Consider the following 23,625-nt stretch of genomic DNA (forward strand, 5'->3'; position numbering starts at 1 on the left):
ATTTGCAAAACTTTGTTAAGACACATAAGAAAAATGTTGTAATATGGATCTTTGGACTAGTTATTGGTATAGATTTTGGTGAAGACTGGACATATGATAAAAGGAAATGGTTGGACCTTACATTGGTAAAATATTGAAATTGTTTTATTGATAAATAAATAAAATAATCTATTAAGTTAGCTAGTCAAATTTGATACAAAGAAAAATTAAACTCAATGATTAAAATAATCATACGATATTATTTGAAGGAGAATATGTGGGCTATAGGAACATCAATTGGAGGTGAAGATATCCAGCCATATATATCTGTTGGTATTAAACAGTTAGGTATAAACAGTTCATTGGAAGGTGTTCTGAAGACTAACCATACATACTATGCATCCATCAGGTGTGTGAATGGTGGGGGACAAATGGCTGAATGGAATGACCATATAGGTATATAAAACAAAGTCTTGTCACGCTAATATTGTTTATCACCAAAATTAAGTAGTTTTGACAAGAACAAGAATAATTTAATTTAAAAATCACTTTGGATAGAGAAAATCTGACTGGAGGAGAAATTTTTAAAATGATAATATCTACCTATTATTTTGTACATTAAAAAATTTTAGTTGATTCCTTATAAGATTTTTAAAATAAATTGCCCTTTGATGTCAATTTTTCTAAAAAAAAAAAAAAAAAAAAAATTGGATAACTTGCAAATACTTTTAAAACTATACTTAAGGTGGTACCTAACGCTACAGGGAGATAACTCTGTAAAGTCAGCTAAATGTTTTGATTACGTTGTTTTGTAAAGGGAATATTAAGCTTCTCAATGATCAAAATTGGTGTTTGTCGAACTGCTATATAACCAGTGTAATTTTTCTAACAAAACGGTTGGTTCAAAATTTTTGAAATTTTTATTAAAGGGTCAAAGTAAATACATTGTCAAAATTTTATGAAAATTAAACGAGCCAAATTAATTTTAGTGAAAGTGTTGGGTACCACCTTAATAGTTTGTGTTTTATCTTGAAATCCAATTCCATAATACATAGATAGTAATTAAACAGAAAAATTGATCAGCAAGATAAGATATACATATATGTCAATGTGGGCCAAATAGTTAGTCAACTCCTTATTGGAGTTATTGCCCTTATATGACATTACAGCTGTATATACAAATTGTTTGCATTTTAGTTTTCTCTTGAAAGCTATGATTGATCAACAGGCCAAAATCTACTATATTTCAATGTTACCAAAATTGTCAATCAACTCTTTATAGATGTTATTGCCCTACAGGTTGCACTTTGAAAATACAGCTGTTTCCCAAACCACACCTCTTTTGGGGAGATATATAATATTAATAGATAATTTGATTTGTTGACATACTGGTTCTCAAATATGATCTCTATGTTTCATCTCATAGAAACATAACTTGAAACTGTAACCAGTATTAAAAAACATCCTATTGCGGTGAAAAATGAATTCTGAAGTATGCAAAAAAGTAAAGGTATGGGTAGTACACAAATTAAGCATTAGTTTAAACTCTAACAAGTTCAGGGCATATAAATGTTGAAAATATGCTGCACAGCCCTATCTTTTGACCTTTGAATAAAATAGTAGTGCAAATCAACTTTCTATTCTAGGATATAATTTCCACAACATTCATAGTAAACGTGTCACAGTTTTAACCTCAAAGGGAGTTCCTATGGGAAATTGCATTGTCTATATTTACCGAAATGCAACCTTTAATGGACTTCAAGATTTTTATTTTTGCATTTTTTGTAAAAAGCTTTTGGTGAATAAAGAAAAAAAACCATTGAAGTCATGAATTAATTTTAGACTCCAATGTTAGTGAGCGGCCAATGTTGAAGTTGCAGAACTTCTAGTGGTTTCTAATTTAGTACCTGTCTATGTAAATTTGATTATTTATACCGGCATAATTGCTAACTTTGTACCTTTTTATGTAAAATTGATTATTTCCACAGGTGTGGTTGCTTTGTTAGTACCTCCCAATGTTAATTTGATCAACACAACCGTTATTGGAGCAGAAGATTTCGACCATCCTGTTGCACCAGCTGATGCTAAACGTGGCACTGATCCAACGAGTGTAGGGTTTACATTTACCCTGAGTGAGGACGAGTCTGTTACAAAATATGGTAGGTTTATATTATAGAATCCAGTACACTAAACGTGGCACTGATACAACTAGTGTCGGGTTTACATTTACCTTGAGTGAGGATGAGTCTGTTACAAAATATGGTAGTTTTATATTATAGAATCCAGTACACTAAACGTGGCACTGATACAACTAGTGTCGGGTTTACATTTACCCTGAGTGAGGATGAGTCTGTTACAAAATATGGTAGGTTTATATTATAGTATACCATATCAATGAGGAATTGCTTTAATTGTTCCATACCAGACAGTTAAACTTTTAAATATTAAAAACGCAAGCTTGCTAAGCTCTTTACATAGTTGAAATATAACTACTGAGAGTTGAGAAATATTGTATTCCATGATATTTGTGATTGAAATTTGTTTCTTTAATGATTTATAGACCATGATACATAAACAATTTCAATCCTTATTTGCAAATGATCTGCAAAAAGATGTGTTCTTTCTATGTGATGTCATCAGGTATGGTCACCTTTTTAGTGACGTCACAATAAAAAAATTAGAGGAAATTAAAGTAAGAAAACTTAACCTCATAATAGAATTTTGACCAATAAAGAAAGAACTGATATTTAATGGGAATTTGGTAAAAATTTAAGAAATGGTATTTGACCTCACCCCAGAATATTTAATATTTCATCAAATATAGTGTATTCAACAAGTATATTTTGGGATATCATACTTAGACATACATTAGTATGTAGTAAATCAAGTTTTTACATTCAACAGATGTATGTTTGTGAACTTTTTACTTGACCATACACCAGTATATTAATGCTTTAATAATTTTTATTCAACAGATAAATGTTTTTGATTTTTCTGTTAGACTATACATTATTAGCGATGCTTTTATAATTTATATTCATCAGATATATGTATGGGATCATCAGTGGACAACGATGACATATTCCCCTGCACCTGGGTCAGCATTAATATATCTGGTACTGTGGTCATTAAAAATGGTTCCTTGTATATGAACCAGTACGAACTATACAAGCTGTCTGAATTGAGGAGGGACCAGGTTAACATTACTACTAATGCTTTCCATATGGAACCAGGAAGGACATTGTTTGTTACACTACGTGCGTGTAATGATGCCTTCCTGTGTAACAATAAATCATTGGGATCAGTAACCATGATGGATGATAAAGCAGTACTAAAGACCTCAGTCAGTGGAGAACCTATAGAGATGGAGCATGATATAAAATCTAAGAGAAAGAAGAGAAATGTTAATGTGGCGGACAGTCTTTTCATCACATCACCAGATGGTAATATGCTTATTTATTTATTTGAAAACATTTGAAAAAGAAGCAAGTGTTAATTGTTATTGATGATACATGCCTGAAAATATAAAAATAATTTCTAATGAAAAAAGAGAAAAATGTTATAACCTCCCCACAGATCTAGGAATTATCCTGTTAGTAAATCATAAAGGAATATAATCTTTGGCCATCAAAACTCTATTTTAGATACAAGATATCAGTAAAACGTAGAGTATTTGGCTACAAAATATCCGATCAGGGATATTATGGTTTTAACTTTAGGATTTAATATAATAGCAACTCTTCATTTATGGTAATTATCAGTTTAATATTGAATTATAATAGCTAAATACATAACTTTATTCTTTACCAAAGGACTTGAAGCTGGACAGAGTATAGTACTACAACCTTTAGATGGCACAGATCTGACAACTAGTTATTCTTCAGACTCGTCTCCTCAGTTCCGATCCTACATAGTTAACCCTGATGACACATCAGATATGGTGGATAGAATACTCTATAAAAGGTTGGTTTATATTTATTAATGTTTGACTCAATATTGTCATTCTCGGACAGTTTTTATTTTTTAGTATAAATGAAACAAAAGTTTTAACCTCTTCTTGATTCTCATCAGCAGGTATTTATAAGTTTTCAAGTAAAATAATCATTCTAGGAAATTGGTTTCATGTATTTTTAGAATTTATGCATTTTTTATGCTCATACCACAAAAGTGAAAGAGTCATACACTATAACTGTCATTCCATGTGTCTTCATCTTTTACAGTGAAGATATATATTCAGGTTCATTCCAAGGTAACTTTGCATCAATACTTGTTAAAGTTATTAATAGAACAGTTTAAGGAGGAACTACCAAAATTTGATCAGGTCAATGATGTTAGGTAGGAATTTATATGAGATAGCCCATATCATTTCCAAGAAAAGTAATAAGTCCTTAGCCCTCTGTCATAGCACATCAACTAAAACTTTTCAATATATAAAATCTGTTATAAGATAAAAATTCAACACAAAACCTAATATATGTATAAATGTTATAGGTTACATGAAAGTCAGTTTTCTTTTGCTGTGATTCCTGTTGGCCATCTGTCAATGCCTGGACCATTACAGATCACATACCAGGATACTGTTACTGATAGAGACAAAACTCTGGTGTTAACTCACTGGAATCCAGGTAAAGATTCAGTTACTGATAGAGACAAAACTCTGGTGTTAACTCACTGGAATCCAGGTAAAGATTCAGTTACTGATAGAGACAAAACTCTGGTGTTAACCCACTGGAATCCAGGTAAGGATTCAGTGACTGATAGAGACAAAACTCTGGTGTTAACTCACTGGAATCCAGGTAAAGATTCAGTTACTGATAGAGACAAAACTCTGGTGTTAACTCACTGGAATCCAGGTAAAGATTCGGTTACTGATAGAGACAAAACTCTGGTGTTAACCCACTGGAATCCAGGTAAGGATTCAGTGACTGATAGAGACAAAACTCTGGTGTTAACTCACTGGAATCCAGGTAAAGATTCAGTTACTGATAGAGACAAAACTCTGGTGTTAACTCACTGGAATCCAGGTAAAGATTCAGTGACTGATAGAGACAAAACTCTGGTGTTAACTCACTGGAATCCAGGTAAAGATTCAGTTACTGATAGAGACAAAACTCTGGTGTTAACCCACTGGAATCCAGGTAAGGATTCAGTGACTGATAGAGACAAAACTATGGTGTTAACTCACTGGAATCCAGGTAAAGATTCAGTGACTGATAGAGACAAAACTCTGGTGTTAACCCACTGGACTCCAGGTAAAGATTCAGTGACTGATAGAGACAAAACTCTTGTGTTAACTCACTGGAATCCAGGTAAAGATTCAGTGACTGATAGAGACAAAACTCTGATGTTAACTCACTGGAATCCAGGTAAAGATTCAGTGACTGATAGAGACAAAACTCTGGTGTAAACCCACTGGAATCCAGGTAAGGATTCAGTGACTGATAGAGACAAAACTCTGGTGTTAACTCACTGAAATCCAGGAAAAGATTCAGTGACTGATAGAGACAAAACTCGAGTGTTAACTCACTGGAATCCAGGTAAAGATTCAGTTACTGATAGAGACAAAACTCTGGTGTTAACCCACTGGAATCCAGGTAAGGATTCAGTGACTGATAGAGACAAAACTCGAGTGTTAACTCACTGGAATCCAGGTAAAGATTCAGTTATTGATAGAGACAAAACTCTGGTGTTAACCCACTGGAATCCAGGTAAGGATTCAGTGACTGATAGAGACAAAACTCTGGTGTTAACTCACTGAAATCCAGGAAAAGATTCAGTGACTGATAGAGACAAAACTATGGTGTTAACTCACTGGAATCCAGGTAAGGATTCATTGACTGATAGAGACAAAACTCTGGTGTTAACTCACTGGAATCAAGGTGAAGATTCAGTGACTGATAGAGACAAAACTATGGTGTTAACTCACTGGAATTCAGGTAAGGATTCAGTGACTGATAGAGACAAAACTCTGGTGTTAACTCACTGGAATCCAGGTAAAGATATATTTACTGATAGAGACAAAACTCTGGTAGGAGTCCAGGTAAAGATGCAGTGACTGATAGAGACAAAACTCGAGTGTTAACTCACTGGAATTCAGATAAAGATTAAGTGACTGATAGAGACAAAACTCGAGTGTTAACTCACTGAAATTCAGATAAAGATTCAGTGACTGATAGAGACAACACACAGTTGTTAACTCACTGGAATTCAGGTAAAGATTCAGTTACTGACAGAGACAAAATTTCGAGTTTTAACTCACTGGAATCCGGGTAAAGATTCAGTGACTGATTGAAACAACACACAGGTGTAAACTCACTGGAATTCAGGTAAAGATTCAGTTACTGATAGAGACAAAATTTCGAGTTTTAACTCACTGGAATCCGGGTAAAGATTCAGTGACTGATTGAGACAACACACAGGTGTAAACCCACTGGAATTCAGGTAAAGATTCAGTTACTGATAGAGACAAAACTCGAGTGTTAAAGCACTGGAATCTAGGTATAGTTTCAGTTACTGATAGACAACTCACTGGTGTTAACCCACTGGAATCCAGGTAAAGATTCAGTTACCAATAGAGACAAAACTCTGGTTTTAACTCACTGGAATCCAGATAAAGATGCATTTCTTATAGAGACAAAACACTGGTGTAAACTCACTGGAATCCAGGTAAAGATTCATTTAAGGATCAAGACAAAACTCTGGTGTTAACTCACTGGAATCCAGATAAAGATTCAGTTACTGATAGACAACTAACTGGTGTTAACTCACTGGAATTCAGGTAAAGATTCAGTTACTGATGGAGACATTACACTGGTGTTCACTCACTGGAATCCAGGTTAAGATTCAGTTACTGATAGACAACTAACTGGTGTTAACTCACTGGAATCCAGGTAAAGATTTAGTTACTGATAGAGACAAAACACTGGTATTAACTCACTGGAATTCAGGTAAAGATTCAGTTACTGATAGACAACTCACTGGTGTTAACCCACTGGAATCCAGGTAAAGATTCATTTACTGATAGAGACAACACACGGGTGTTAACCCACTGGAATTCAGGTAAAGATTCAGTTACTGATAGAGAAAACACACTTGTGTTAACTCATTGGAATCCAGGTAAAGATTCAGTTACTGATAGAGACAACACACTGGTGTTAACTCACTGAAATCCAGGTAAAGATTCAGTTACTGATATAGACAAAACACAGGTGTAAACTCACTGGAATCCATGTAAAGATTCAGTTACTGATAGAGACAAAACTCTGGTGTAAACCCACTGGAATCCAAGTAAAGATTCAGTGACTGATAGAGACAAAACTCTGGTGTTAACTCACTGGAATCTAGGTAAAGATTCAGTGACTGATAGAGACAACAAACGGGTGTAAACTCACTGGAATCCAGGTAGATTCAGTTACTGAAATAGACAAAACACAGGTGTAGACTCACTGGAATTCAGGTAAAGATTCAATTACTGATAGAGACAAAACTCTAATTTTAACTCACTGGAATCCAGGTAAAGATTTAGTTACTAATAGAGACAAAACACTGGTGTTAACTCACTGGAATCCAGATAAAGATTCAGTTACTAAAAGACAACTCACTGGTGTTAACCCACTGGAATCCAGGTAAAGATTCAGTTACTGATAGAGACAACACAAGGGTGTTAACCCACTGGAATTCAGGTATGGATTCAGTCACTGATAGAGACAACACACTGGTGTTAACTCACTGGAATCCAGGTAAAGATTCAGTTACTGATATAGACAAAACACAGGTGTAAACTCACTGGAATCCAGGTAGATTCAGTTACTGATAGAGACAAACACCTGTGTTACCTTACTGAAATCCCGGTAAAGATTCAGTTACTGATAGACAACTCACTGGTGTTAACCCACTGGGATCCAGGTAAAGATTCAGTTACTGATAGAGACAACACACTGGTGTTAACTCACTGGAATCCAGGTAAAGATTCAGTGACTGATAGAGATAGCACTCTGGTGTTAACTCACTGAAATCTAGGTAAAGATTCATTTACTGATAGAAACAACACACTGGTGTTAACTCACTTAAATCCAGGTAAAGATTCAGTTACTGATAGAGACAACACCCTGGTGTTAACTCACTGGAATTCAGGTAGATTCAGTTACTGATAGAGACAACACACCATTGTAACTCACTGGATGGGCTGATGACTTTAGTTGTGACTTTAGTTTTGAATAAAACAGTAAACAGGAATAACTTATTTATAAAGACATGCCAATAGGTTACTTACTGCCTTTGGAACATTTTTTTTTTTATTTAATTCAGAGCTGCAGCAGTGGGAATTGTCAGGTAAAACCTGTGGTGACCAAGATGGAACAGAGGTTACCAATGCAAATGGAACAGTAACAGTTATGGTAAGTGTTACATAATTACCAAATTCTAATTGTACTGTTAACATTTAGATAATAGTTACAGTTACAGTTATGATCAGTGAAATTGAACTTTCCAATAGGACAGTTATAATTATGGTTTATAGTAGAATATAATATTACAAAGGAAATAGAACTGTAACAGTTATGGTGTGTAGAACAGGATTTTTTTTTATAAATATACATGGCTAACAAATATGGTTAATGGAACAAAATCAATGCAATTATTACCAGGGCGGCCTTGTGAAGTTGTATTTTCTATCTTACAATTATGAATGTACAGTAAAAAAAATATGTTATTGAGATTATTTAAGTTTGTTCTTTAAGGTAGCTCATTAATCACATTCTCTATTTAGGTTTGCAGTACTAGTAGTTCTAATAGGAACCAAAATGATGACCGTCGAAGGAAGAGGTCTACAGCAGATCCTAACTACTTGTCATCAGAATCCCAGTTCTCGTTGTCTGCAGTCACAACTTCAGTGTACAATACACCTCCTAGATTGGTCAGTCCGAATACTGTTACTATGGTTGAGGATGAAGGTAAATATCTAAACACTTTCTTAAAGATAGATTCATTGTATACCCCCATCTTGGATTGCAGTACTTAATTGGTCTAGTTCTTTGCTCAAATCTGCAAATTTTGAGACAGATTTGCAATGTATGTATAAAAATGTTTATTTATTTAAAGAAAAATAATAGATTTATTGTATTCTTTATAAATGTTTAAAACAAAACCCCACATTTGTCTTTTTATAATCAATATTGCAACTTGCCCTTTTATTGGGAGATAACTCTCAAAATTCAATTTTTTTTCTGGAATTATAGTGAACTTTGCTTTGGACTTTGATAAAATGTTGAAAATCACAGTTATACAGACTTTTTTTCTAAATGCCTTCAGATATTGGGCTGATATTTGGTATGTGAGTTATCCATGATGAGTTACAGATCAAGTTTAAGTTTTATTCCGCTTGGCTAAATTTTGCTGTAATTTGGGGCTTTGGACTTTTATAAATATTTGAAAATCACAGTTATACAGACCTTTTTTCTAAACTCTTTTAGATATTGGGCTGATTTTTGGTATGTGAGCTAACCATGATGAGATACTGATTAAGATTAAGTTTTGTTCCGCTCTGCTAATTTTTACCAAAATTAAGGGTTTACAACTTTAAAAATTGTTGGAAATCACAGTTATACAGACTTTTTTTCTATACGCCTCCAGATTTTGAGCTGATTTTTGATATGTGAGACTACCATCATGTTTGTGTCCATATGTGTTATTGAAGTAGCAGATTTTTCAAATTTTTGAGACAGGGCCATTCGTGTAGCTTTGACACATCTAGTTTCTTTTGTTTGCCTAAAGCATTTAATAAAACCTATTATCTCATATTTTATTTTAAATTCTATCTCATAGATTTCTTTTTATTCACAAAAAACTTGTTTTTTCATCAACAATCTAACCTTGTAGCTTGAAAAATAGCACGGTGACCCATACTTTTTATTATATTTTTGAAAAAGCATAGTAAAATCTTCATTTTGGCAAAGTATGAGAAAATTTTATCTAAGGAAAATTATACAGATGATCCATGGCACCTTAAATGATTTTCTGACTGGTTACTTGACTTTCAAATGTTTTATTGAAATGAACTTTTGCTCATTGTTGAAGGCCGTATGGTGACCTATAGTTGTTAATGTCTGTGTCATTTTGGTCTTTTGTGGATAGTTGTCTCATTGGCAATCATACCACATCTTCTTTTTTATATTTGTACAGATAGAGAGATAAGAAACAAAGAAGCAAAATGATTTTAAGTTTAAAGGCCAAGGTCACTATTTCTAAAAATTGGGAATTGATTTCTGGTTTGTAGCCTGAGTTTCCCTGTTGAGAATTTGATATTTGATATGAAGAACAGTATTTTTGTGTATTTTTGGTGTGCATGTACTTATTTTGTGTCATTGATGGATACCCATATCCTTACTTTTCTATTAGTTTCCCTTGCTTGATTCATCTTGATAAAAATTTGTGAACCTCTTCAGCTGACAACTTGAATTATTTATAAAGAGACTTTTATTCATGTTCTATTTTACATCAAATATATCAATTATAATTATGTCCTAGTGGTCAGGCTAGTAAACATTTGGCCAATTCTTTAATATACTCTTACTGCAAAATTATAATGCTTTTATCGAAAATTTGTTTCAAGGTTTAAAGCTACAACATTTTATTCCAAAATGACTTTTTATGTTTTAGGAACACTACAGTATTTATTAGAGGCTGTTGATGATGAAGGAGATTCCATTGTATTTTACCTGGACAATACTACATGTATAATGGGAGAACCCATACTGCATACAAATGGACTGTAAGATATTTTATATATATATGACAAATAAGTATCTTTATATAGAGGTAAAAGTATTGTTTATTTTGTTAAATTAACTTGAAACAATGTAAAGTCATTATTATGATTATTTAATATATCACAAGTTATTAACTTTATATAGAGGGGAAAGTATTGTTTATTTTGTTAAATTAACTTTAAACAATGTAAAGTCATTATTATGATTATTTAATATATCACAAGTTATTAACTTTATATAGAGGGGAAAGTATTGTTTATTTTGTTAAATTAACTTTAAACAATGTAAAGTCATTATTATGATTATTTAATATATCACAAGTTATTAACTTTATATAGAGGGGAAAGTATTGTTTATTTTGTTAAATTAACTTTAAACAATGTAAAGTCATTATTATGATTATTTAATATATCACAAGTTATTAACTTTATATAGAGGGGAAAGTATTGTTTATTTTGTTAAATTAACTTTAAACAATGTAAAGTCATTATTATGATTATTTAATATATCACAAGTTATTAACTTTATATAGAGGGGAAAGTATTGTTTATTTTGTTAAATTAACTTTAAACAGTGAAAAGTCATTATTATGATTATTTAATATATCACAAGTTATTAACTTTATATAGAGGGGAAAGTATTGTTTATTTTGTTAAATTAACTTTAAACAATGTAAAGTCATTATTATGATTATTTAATATATCACAAGTTATTAACTTTATATAGAGGGGAAAGTATTGTTTATTTTGTTAAATTAACTTTAAACAGTGAAAAGTCATTATTATGATTATTTAATATATCACAAGTTATTAACTTTATATAGAGGGGAAAGTATTGTTTATTTTGTTAAATTAACTTTAAACAATGTAAAGTCATTATTATGATTATTTAATATATCACAAGTTATTAACTTTATATAGAGGGGAAAGTATTGTTTATTTTGTTAAATTAACTTTAAACAATGTAAAGTCATTATTATGATTATTTGATATATCACAAGTTAGTAACTTTATATAGAGGGGAGAGTATTGTCTGTGTAGTTAATGTAAGTTACTTCCCCTCTCCTTACTATGAATCTGGTCATAATAGAGAAAGCTTATGATGCTGCATTTTCATAAAAAGAAGAAATAATACATTAAAAGGTTCACACCAAAACCTGACTCATCCTAGAATATAGACATGTACAATCAAATACCAACAATAACATGACTTGGTAAAGGCACAAAAAAGGGTGGGGTTACAGTTTTACTTGTGCACAAAGCTTCTTTGTCTGTTCAGTAATTATAATATTTAATATTTGGGTCAATATTCCTATATAATGTGCCTTACATTGTGGAACTCAAACTATAAATAGAAATTTAAAAAACTGTATGCAATGATATTGGACATAAAGGTACCCAGTACTTTTATTAATTGAGCTTTTGTTCTTTTTTGAAGATCTAGAGCAGAACACTACAATAAAGATGTAAAAATGTCGGAGTTATTATACGACCGCAAAATTTGAAAAATTTTTCGTCGTATATTGCTATCACGTTGGCGTCGTCGTCGTCGTCGTCGTCGTCGTCCGGCGTGCGAATACTTTTAGTTTTCGCACTCTAACTTTAGTAAAAGTGAATGGAAATCTATGAAATTTTAACACAAGGTTTATGACCACAAAAGGAAGGTTGGTATTGATTTTGGGAGTTTTGGTCCCAACATTTTAGGAATTAGGGGCCAAAAAGGGCCCAAATAAGCATTTTCTTGGTTTTCGCACTATAACTTTAGTTTAAGTGAATAGAAATCTATGAAATTTTGACACAAGGTTTATGACCACAAAAGGAAGGTTGGGATTGATTTTGGGGGTTTTGGTTCCAACAGTTTAGGAATTAAGGGCCAAAAAAGGGCCCAAATAAGCATTATTCTTGGTTTTCGCACAATAACTTTAGTATAAGTAAATAGAAATCAATGAAATTTTAGCACAAGGTTTATGACCACAAAAGGAAGGTTGGGATTGATTTTTGGAGTTGAGGTCACAACAGTTTATGAATTAGGGGCCAAAAAGGGGCCCTATTAAGCATTATTTTTGGTTTTTGCACCATAACTTTAGTATAAGTAAATAGAAATCTATGAAATTTAAACACAAGGTTTATGACCATAAAAGGAAGGTTGGGTTTGATTTTGGGAGTTTTGGTCCTAACAGTTTAGGAATAAGGGGCCCAAAGGGTCCAAAATTGAACTTTGTGTGATTTCATCAAAAATTGAATAATTGGGGTTCTTTGATATGCCGAATCTAACTATGTATGTAGATTCTTAATTTTTGGTCCCGTTTTCAAATTGGTCTACATTAAGGTCCAAAGGGTCCAAAATTAAACTTAGTTTGATTTGAACAAAAATTGAATCCTTGGGGTTCTTTGATATGCTGAATTTAAAAATGTACTTAGATTTTTAATTATTGGCCTAGTTTTCAAGTTGGTCCAAATGGGGATCCAAAATTAAACTTTGTTTGATTTCTTCAAAAATTGAATAAATGGGTTCTTTGATATGCCAAATCTAACTGTGTATGTAGATTCTTAATTTTTCGTCCAGTTTTCAAATTGGTCTACATTAAGGTCCAAAGGGTCCAAAATTAAACTAAGTTTGATTTTAACAAAAATTAAATTCTTGGGCTTATTTGATATGCTTTATCTAAATATGTACTTTGATTTTTGATTATGGGCCCAGTTTTCAAGTTGGTCCAAATCAGGATTCCATATCAAGTATTGTGCAATAGCAAGAAATTTTCAATTGCACAGTATTGCACAATAGCAAGAAATATCTAATTGCACAATATTGTGCAATAGCAATTAATTTTCAATTGGAGTTATCTTTCTTTGTATAGAATAGTAGTTGATAATATATGTTGGAAATTTGCCAGACATGACTATGATGTCATTTTCTATTTTTATTTGCCAATAACTTTATGTAAATAACTTCATTGGAAATTTGCCAATATAAAATGTTGCTGATGAAGCTTTTTTTCCTTATCTTATCTAAAATGTTTTAGATAATGTATGTTGGAAATTTGCCAGACATGACTATGATGTCATTTTCTATTTTTATTTGCCAATAACTTTATGTAAATAACTTCATTGGAAATTTGCCAATATAAAATGTTGCTGATGAAGTTTTTTTTATTGTTTTATACAATAAACAATGTATATTCACTTTTACTACCAACCAATCTTTACCATTCAGTGATAACAAGCACTTTATTTTACATTTTAATATTTTATGATGTATTTAAAAGAGTAGTTATTGTTGCAAACTCCATTAGAAATTTGAATTGATATCAGTTTTGGAAAAAGGGAAACGGGGATGTGAAAAAAGGGGGGGGGGGGTTAAATTTTTCTCATTTCAGATTTCATAAATAAAAAGAAAATTTCTTCAAACATTTTTTTGAGAGGATTAATATTCAACAGCATAGTGAATTGCTCAAAGGCAAAAAAAAACTTTTAAGTTCATTAGACCACATTCATTCTGTGTCAGAAACCTATGCTGTGTCAACTATTTAATTTTAGATTTAAATAAGAAGAAATCTTTAATTGATTTGTAAAATCTTGACATTTGTTTTGTGTTAAAAAACCCATGTAATGTCAAAAATTTGATCACAATCCAAATTCAGAGCTGTATCACGCTTGAATGTTTTGTCCATACTTGCCCCAACTGTTCAGGGTTCGACCTCTGCGGTCGTATAAAGCTGCGCCCTGCGGAGCACCTGGTTAAACATTTGTAAAGAACTGAGTTTACTGAGAACTTATCTGTGTGTAAAATAAGGACTTTTTACTGGCTGAAGTAGTATCACATGGATCTTTCAAGGTTTCCCAATGTTTTAACAATTTAACTTCTCTTTTTAGTACCATATAATTTAAGCCAATCTGTATAAATGTCTCAGCTTCAAATTAAACCACCATATATCATATCATACATATATAACTACATGCAAAATACTTTTCTGATGATGCCTTCTTTTTATTTCAGATTATTATATACACCATGTGTTGATTGTTCAGGAACAGAGACGATTAGAATCATATTATCAGAAAATCAAACAGACCCTGACATACCTGTGGCAAGTCTACCTGTAACACTGACCATCACAATTACCAGTCAAAATGATCACCCGGAAATATTCATTACACAATATGGGCAATCCATGTTACACCAAGACCCATCTGAACCTGTTATTGTAAGTATTACACCTTTGATATATGGATACAGACATTATTTTTTTTTTGGGGGGGGGGGGGGGGGGCTAGATTGCAGGCCAAGTGGAACCAAACTTTGCCACAATCATTCTTGGGATTATCTAGTTTCAACAATGTGTCTGATAATTCTGTTTGGCAACACACATGTTTGGTGGGTAATTGCTAATGTTTTCAAAACCCCAAACTAAGTCAGTTTTCCCATGGATGATCAGAATAATGGTTTTTATTCTATTGATAGCAAATATTAGTGTTTTTAATGGTTTTAAACCTTTTTGCTTGTTTTTATCAAAGATAAGGGTAATTAAGCCTTTATATTTTTTTCCAATATAATGTTTTCGAGGTGTATTTAGAGCAAATGCAGGGTTATAATGAGTACAGCCTTTATATTTTACTTTTATACAATATTTTATAGGTTTATTTAGAGCAGATGCAGGATTATAATGAGAACATCTGGTCAGATCAGTTTACAGCAGTGATTGGCGGTTATGATGTGGAGAAAGAAGATAACCTGTCTATGTTTATATCATATCCAAACCATGGAAACTTAACAGTATCTAGTGAAGAAACAATATTACTAAGGATAGATACATGCAACGATCAGTTGTTGGTAAGTTATCATGGATACAGAACTGCATTATTAAAATAATGACTGCTCTTTCTACAGAAATGGAAGACATCCATATGTTCTTGCTGTAAAACTTGATTTAGTTGAAACATTTTTTTTCAAAAGGAAAATAATAAAATCAAAAAATTTATCAGAAGATTAAAACTATAACTTTTGTATTTATTTCAGATGGATACAATTCCATGTGGAAACTTCAGTCAGCTTTTACCATACAATGAAACAAAGATGTCCTGGATCTATGTCACTGTGACCTATATTCAACCTGTTGGTTACTTTGGATATGATAGGTTGAAGATGTATGTCATGGACAACAACAATTCTTCATCTGAAATTTTAACAGTAGAGTTTGCTATAATGGAGTCCCCTTGTCAGAACAATGGCCAATGTCAAGGTGAGTTTTAAGAGTAAAGTTTACATTTGAGACACCAACAGAATAGTGATCATGGGTTTAATATCATACATGTCAACCTCTGACAATGGGAAATCATGTCATGACATGTCATGACATGTCAAAAAGCGTGTGAAAACGCGTGATGTAGATTAGGACTTGTTAATATAAATGTAGTAATGTTCATAAATTCATACAAATTTATGAATATAAAAAAACAATATATATTCTACTGTGAACTTTTATTGTATTAAACAGTGGTTTGTTATGTTGCTTTTAAAGCACCACCACTGGGCACATATTCAAAACAACTGCCAGTTTCAAGTTTAGTTACATTTATTTGATAACAGCACACAATACAAATGTAACATAGTCAAGTTCTGATCAAGATTTAGTGTCAATTTCTTTATAATTGAAAAGGCTCTCCCACAGTAGGAATTAATATTTGACTGAATTAGCTTCTTCAAGATTTGAAAGAATGTCATAATGTTTTGGTTTTTTTGGTAATGTAAAATGTCATCTATTATCTCTGCCATTGATCCCATAGCTATTGTCTGGTTAAAACTGGGTAGTTCATCAGAAGAAAGCTGGTACTATGAGAGCTGATCCAACAGTTCTGTGATATTTTTATCCCCATGGCCTGTAGAAATCTGTTGCCGTGTTGGCTAAATTTGAAACTGAAATTGAAAAAGAAAAATGTTTTATAAATTTGATTTCCATTAGATAAACGTGTTAAATGCTTATTCAAATAGCTACATTGTATTTCTCCTCTCACATGTATTGTTTTTATCATTGCAACATAGAATGCACAAATTATGCGTTACTTGTCACTCGATCATTTAAACTCAACTCCAAAATATAATTTATAAATCTTGAACCTTGCCGTACACATCAACAATCGGCACTTTAGACGACAGTACAGGCCCTGAAAGTGACCTCTTTCTGTGCACATTTCCCCTATAAAGTGAATTTGAAAGAAAGTCACAAAATCGTTAAAACTAATCACAAACTACTTACTTTTTACTGTTTGTCCATATAGAAAAATAAACAATATGGCAGCTAATTACTTCGAATTTTTCGGTATTTATCGCCGAATAAGGAAAAAACCCGAGAATAGCGATATCACTAACGACCAAAAAATGAAAAGAACGAAAAAGTGTGTAATTGCGTGTAAAGTGGTGAAAAGCGTGTACACGCCATGTGACAAAATCCTCGCGTGTAAATCGTTGAAAAAGCGTGTATTACACGCGAATATCATGTCACTTGACATGTATGTTTAATATTGTAAGTTGAAATATTTAAAAGAACTAATGCAGCAACTTATGTTTCTTCACTGAAAACATCTGTAGAATAAGTTCAATAAACATTGGTTTATTTCAGTAACTATATATAAACATTCTTTCATATGTTATTTGATCCTGTTTGTATGTCCTGTGGTTTAGGATCTTTTTTTCAAGGTTTCTTTTAAAAAATTTGAAAAATATAGTTTGTAGTCTTGAAAACTGGTTCACATGAATGTAGTTTTGACATTATGGTACTGCCATTTTAAGCAGGAGACCAACTCATAGTAGTGTCTCTTTTCCGAATAACATTATTATTTTAGCTGAATCATTTTATTCTGTTGTTTAATTTTAGCCAAGAACACAAGTAACTATCCCTGTGAGGATACACATAGAGCTGAGAGTTTTGACCAGTATTATGACTGTGTATGTAGCTCAGGTTACACCGGTCAGCATTGTGAGGAGGATGTAAATGAATGTCTACAGACTCCATCACCGTGTCCAGAATCTTACACCTGTATCAATACCATTGGTAGTTACATCTGTACCTGTCCTGACTGTGGAATACAGCCGTGGATGATAGCCGTCATTGTAATCTGTATCATTGTTATCCTCATCTCCGCTGCCATTGCAGTTTTCTGTCTGAGGAAGAAACTAAGGTAATGATATTTTACTTTAGAGTTTATTTAAACATAATTTGAATAAACCTTGTATTACTGTAATGACTTTGTCAATAAAATTTATTGTGCTACCAAAATGGTAGATATGATACCTGGTTTGTCTGTTTTATCTTCAGAGAGGGACGAAAGATACAGAGAGACAGTCAAACTCATAGGTTGAAAATAAACTGACAACACCATGGCTAACAAGGAAATAGACAAACAGACAAATAAAAAAACACAAGACACAACATAGAAAACCAAAGACTAAGCATCACAAACCCCACCAAAAACTGTCACCATGTATCATCAATGTCAATCATCTTTTCCTTTTCAAATTACTGTGTACATAATAATAATAATATTTCTTTATTTCATATACAAGTTAAATAACCAGAAAAACTATAGTTGACTCCAACTTACTAATATTTTTGCTTTAAATGCATTCCAGAAATATATAAAAACAATGAACAAGCCAATTTTATTGGTATCATCTAGAATAGGCAATACTACACAGATGAGAAAAAAAATGTTAAAGTCTTTTTTCAAATACTTAAGATGTGATACATATGTGTTGATGAAGACTTTTTCGAAAGGGGGTTTCAACCATACATTTATGTCGCCATTAATTAGTTGTCAAACAAAAAAAGGTCAAACCCCTTGTACACCCGCTAGATGTGCCACTGATTAAATTGAATACTAGACAAATATTGTGGTTCTACAAAAAACCTCCTTCATTGTGAACGTTTGCTATCAATAGAAATACAATAGGAAATCATGGGTAAAATTGGCTCATTGTACAGGTTTTACACCATTCAGGTTTTATCTGAAATCTTGCATTTCATCAGACAAACTTAACACTTATGCTTTATTGACATGATTCCACACTTTTAAAAAGGTGTTCCAGTCTCACTGAGGGAAGTACAAAAAAAGAAATTTAATGCTGGTTTACATATCTTTTATTGGTGGGCTTAATTTCAGGCTTTCTACAATGAGCAAGCCTCATATTAACATAGTATTAAAGTAGGTTTAGTTGTAACATATAAATTAAATGAATTCTTAATGTAAAGTTTTCAATCAAAAGTGTTCCCTACACAAGTGCTGAAATAACTTACACTAATGCGGGGTTCACTCATTGCCGATTATTGCTCCCGTTTGAGATCAGACAGCGATACGAAAAGAAAAGTGAAAAAGTCGGATTACTATCCTCAATTATCTGGAATGTCCTATTATTGTCTGATCGCAGTCGTTTAAGTTTGTATCAGATTCCTACGGATCAGGAAGGGTTCGAATAGTTCGGCGAAGGACCCTGACAGTTAGGTGCGTCCCGTAACATTCGGGGAAACTCAGCCGATTTAGTATAGTCGGATTACAATCGTGCCTATGTCGTGACAGATTCTGCTGTATCGGATCACAATCCTAACAATGTTCTGTGTATTCTGGACGGTGTCCTGTGGAACGGGAATGATCTGGAGAAATTTGTCATTGCTGTTTTTCTGCCGTTTGAGTCCAGATTGCATCCAGATCTTGTCGATTGCGAACCATTTTTGCCGAAACCGTTCCGGAACAGTCCCGTTATTAATACGAAAGTCGTCAATAATACACACGACAGAGTCCCGACCATTACAGAATACAATACGACTGAGACCAGACAAAGCCGTTTGCTATGCGATAGAGCGGAACGTGATAGGATTATGTTCCGACAGTACCTGCTGATCCCGATTATGCCAACAGTTTTCGACCGGATAACTTCCATCAGCGTCGGTTCACTGTCTGATCTCTGTCAGATTACATTCGGTAGAATCGGGACGCAGTCGTAACAGACTTTGTCAAAATTTACCTGGCGAAAGATACAAATTGGATTAGAAGCGGATTGAGAACGGGATTATCGGGATAAGTTCGCTTTGAAACGGTTGAATATCATCGCTTCCTGAACAATATCTGATTGTTGTCATGATTAAATTATTTGTTTTACAACTTTTAATTAAAGTTTAAATTTCCATCCACGATTCACAGGATCTTGATCAGACTTTTGACAAATTTTAATCGGGAATGGTCCTGTCAAGGACGGCAGTAAAATTCGTGAATGTGTGACCCCAGCTTTAGACATTATAATATATATAGTTTTAATTGTTTTTTATTTTATTGCAGACATAACAGATGGGTGTATCCATCACATGGAGGTCACTGTAAGTATAATAATGATGATACCTGTTATCAATCAGCTTTTCAAAACAATTCTTGAAATTGTTTAGCCTAAAAACTACTCTGCTTAAGGTAGCTAGGGAGTCTTAATTAAAATTTATAGAATTTTTTGATAACTTGTCAAAATGAAGTTTTCTTAATGCTTTTTACAAAAATATATTAAAAGAATGGGTCATTGGACTTTTTTTCACACTACAGGTTGTGCAAAATTGTCAGATTTTGTATAGATTATGCATGGAAAATGTTTTGTGTGATAAAAAGAAAACTTACAATCAGAACTTGAAGATAAAATGTGAGAAGATTGCACTTATAACATGCTTTCAGATAAAAAAAAATTAAAATTAAAAAAAATGGGGTCACCGAACTTGTTTTCTTGCTACATATCAAAATAGGTAAATTCATAACACTTTCTATTATAAAAATTACTTATCTTAGTTATCTCCCCTTATTTGGCAAACAATCTAATCAAACACAAACAAGGTGTTTTTTGAGAAATTACAGCTGTAATTATGATAAAACACACAATTTTCCATATTTATATCAAATGTCTTTTACATAAATTACATACAACTCTCAAAATTTGCACATTTCATCAAATGTCTAGACCAAAGGTATCTGCTTCTTCAAAATCCAAGATGAAGGAAGAGACCTGAGCCATCTTAATCAAATGCAGGATGGGAACTTTACATCCCACTACTAATTCATTTGTTTGACAAAAAATAATTAACATAGATAGTTATTGGTTTAAGATATCTTGGAAATGTTCAAGAAATGTTTTTCCTTTTATTTTGTCACGTAAAAAAATATTCAAAGAAAATTTTAATAACATTTCCAATCATTCATTAATATTACTATTAGTAATATTCTCCAAAACCTGTAAGTCAGTTTTGGGGATACGATTGCTTTCAAGCAATCTGTAGACTTTTACCATTGACTCAGGGCTCATTCCCTCACGTCAGCCATTTTATTCTAAACTTCAGCAACATCTCAGATTCTTAGGATTGTCTTGCTTTAAAAGGTAAAAACAAGCAAACGGATTGAGCATAAACAACTTTCCTGTAATGTTCTTCTCATAACCTTCATGTTTGATATTTCCCTTGACTTATATGCGTGTTTTTAACAACACGGAAAATCAGAATTAATCAGTATTTATATTTAGTGTTTTTATAAATTTAGAAACACGTCAGAGGGAATTCCTCAGTTTTGATAAATGCGAGAGTTCTCTGAATTCCGATAATTCTATTTCTGTGATATAAGAACTGAAGTGGAGTTTTTCTATATTTTACCGTTATGAAACTGATACTGTACTCTCATAAAGAAATGGAGACCCATTCATCATATCATTTAATAAACGTTCTTGTTCTAAATCTCAAGGGGTATCAGATTGAGTGGTTGCTCTGGATTCCCCGCTTATAAATTAATTTGAAACTCATGGGATTCTTTCTATGTCTGTCTGCTATTGAGGGTTTAATATTGTTGTTGCATAATTTAAAATCATATGCATCATTTAAATTAAAATCAATGTAGTTTTACCTATAACACCCCTTCAGCCGAAATGAAATCTTCCATATTATCGTTTCGAGTTGTCTCCCTTCCGGAAATATTTCCCGTCAAAATCAAAATACAATGTGACTCGTCAAGAAAAATTAACTCGTTGGATGTCGATAAACGTCGTATTATATTAAGAGCGATCTCAATTTTAACAGAGGAGTGTGTACTGAAAGGAGTCATGCCCACTGACCCAAAGGAAATTAATATTTAAAGACTTAGAAATGAGGGGGGATAGGAGGGGTCCTGATCCCGAAATCTCGGGCTTAAAAACACGAAATCCCGAAATCCCGGGCTTAAAATAACAAAATCCCGAGGTTCCGAAATTCGAATAAAGAATTCCCGGATCCTGAGAGGGTCAATCCCGAAATCCCGAGCTTAAAAACAACCGATCCCGGAATCCCGATAAAGGTCCTATCCCCCCTCAGAAATGGGGTTCCTCCTAGAATTAACGGTGATAAGATACGAAGTGAAATACCTTCTCTCACTCTCAGTTAGTCCGAGATTACTCTGACGTCCAACGGCTGTTTTGCCAGACAAGCTGGGGCCGTCCCGGCAAAACAGCCGTTGGACGTCAGAGTAATCTCGGACTAACTCTCAGTCTGAGCTCTCAGTGACTGCTGTGGAAAGTAAACTTGGAATTGATAGTACACAAATAAAACACAATAAGTACATTGCTCACACACTTGTATACGAGATTGGCTATTTTTAAAGTTGAGTGACTATTCAGATTATTACATTTCAGTGGCGGATCCAGAACTTTGCCTAAGGGGCCCGCTCCAGTCATGCATCAATGATTCCCTATATAATCAACCAATTTTTTCCCACGAAAGGGGGGGCCGCCAGGCCCCTTGGATCCGCCTATGCATTTGCATGTGCAGTTGAATTAGTTTTGACTGAAATAATACTATCCAGCTGTACCAGGACTTGCGGTCAGAAAACTTTCGAGTCAGTTTTTTGTACTCATACTCGAAAATCAACCAATGAAAGCTTTATTGTTTTTCGAGCATGATGTTTGTGCTCCAAGCACTGAGCAAAATTTTATGCCTTCAAGGCCAGGGCTGCCAAAAATGCGTTACTGTTACGACGGGCAGTGAGACTCACGCATGTTCATGTTTTTTTTGCAGCAGTATCCTTGGATCTATTTTTTCCTCTTTGATCTTTTCAATTTTGGCCAAATCTCACCAATTTGCTTAATGAAAATTTGGCAAAACTGCTATACATGTGTCAATAAAAACTATATGGCAATCGTATCCCTCAGAGCATTCTGCTCTTTGATTACATCTTTAATGCATGTAATACAGTTCATTAAATCTCCTTCCTGGCCTTAAGGGCATACGATACAGTATTGAACCTGTATTTACAAGTTGATGAAAATTTGCATATAGGCTATTTTTTACCTCATTAAATCAAATATGTAATAAAAAATATACCTTCATGTGCTACTTTTTGAGTAAAATGAGTTCGAAATTTTGTATATTTGCTCAAAACTCAGATTTGTGTCCGTATTTTCTTTTTCGAAAGAAAGACATAACTTTTTTGTTTTAAAAGATAAACACAAAATGGTTTTTGTTAAATAATCGGTAATTTCTGTATTTTATAAGTATCATTAAAAATTATGCAATTTTTATTCCGAAATAACTCTATATTTATCAAATGTTCATGAATAGAGGAAAAAACGTCATTTTTTGCTGCATGTTTATCAAAATTTTAAAAATTGCGCTATTTACAGTTTTTTTTAAATTTGGGTCACATAATCTCCTTGCAAAATGAAACAAATTGCTGTTTTAAAAAATAGGGGTCCATGCACTCGTTTTCAAATTAAATCAGTTTGAATGATTAAAAATCAGTCGAAAATGCATCTTTTCCCGATATGTCAGAGTTTGACGTCGCGAAAATAACATTTTACGTTAGCAACGTCCTTACATTCCCTGTAACTGTATCGTATGCCC

At 33.0% G+C, this 23,625-nt stretch overlaps 1 protein-coding gene across 1 annotated transcript in view; it reads left to right on the forward strand.

Annotated features, from left to right (window-relative positions):
- The window catches only part of LOC143065348 (uncharacterized), a 108,484-nt gene that overhangs the window by 83,364 nt on the left and 1,495 nt on the right, over positions 1-23,625 (forward strand). Inside the window, exons 65-77 of the mRNA XM_076238877.1 lie at positions 249-435; positions 1,968-2,138; positions 3,024-3,422; positions 3,792-3,942; positions 4,471-4,604; positions 8,287-8,375; positions 8,747-8,930; positions 10,636-10,747; positions 14,742-14,949; positions 15,381-15,575; positions 15,762-15,984; positions 17,617-17,920; positions 20,072-20,109. Of these exons, the coding sequence (XP_076094992.1) occupies positions 249-435; positions 1,968-2,138; positions 3,024-3,422; positions 3,792-3,942; positions 4,471-4,604; positions 8,287-8,375; positions 8,747-8,930; positions 10,636-10,747; positions 14,742-14,949; positions 15,381-15,575; positions 15,762-15,984; positions 17,617-17,920; positions 20,072-20,109 (2,395 nt within the window). The remainder of the gene's footprint in view (positions 1-248; positions 436-1,967; positions 2,139-3,023; positions 3,423-3,791; positions 3,943-4,470; positions 4,605-8,286; positions 8,376-8,746; positions 8,931-10,635; positions 10,748-14,741; positions 14,950-15,380; positions 15,576-15,761; positions 15,985-17,616; positions 17,921-20,071; positions 20,110-23,625) is intronic.

The sequence above is a fragment of the Mytilus galloprovincialis genome, chromosome 2, assembly GCF_965363235.1.
Source record: "Mytilus galloprovincialis chromosome 2, xbMytGall1.hap1.1, whole genome shotgun sequence".
Lineage (NCBI taxonomy): Eukaryota > Metazoa > Mollusca > Bivalvia > Mytilida > Mytilidae > Mytilus > Mytilus galloprovincialis.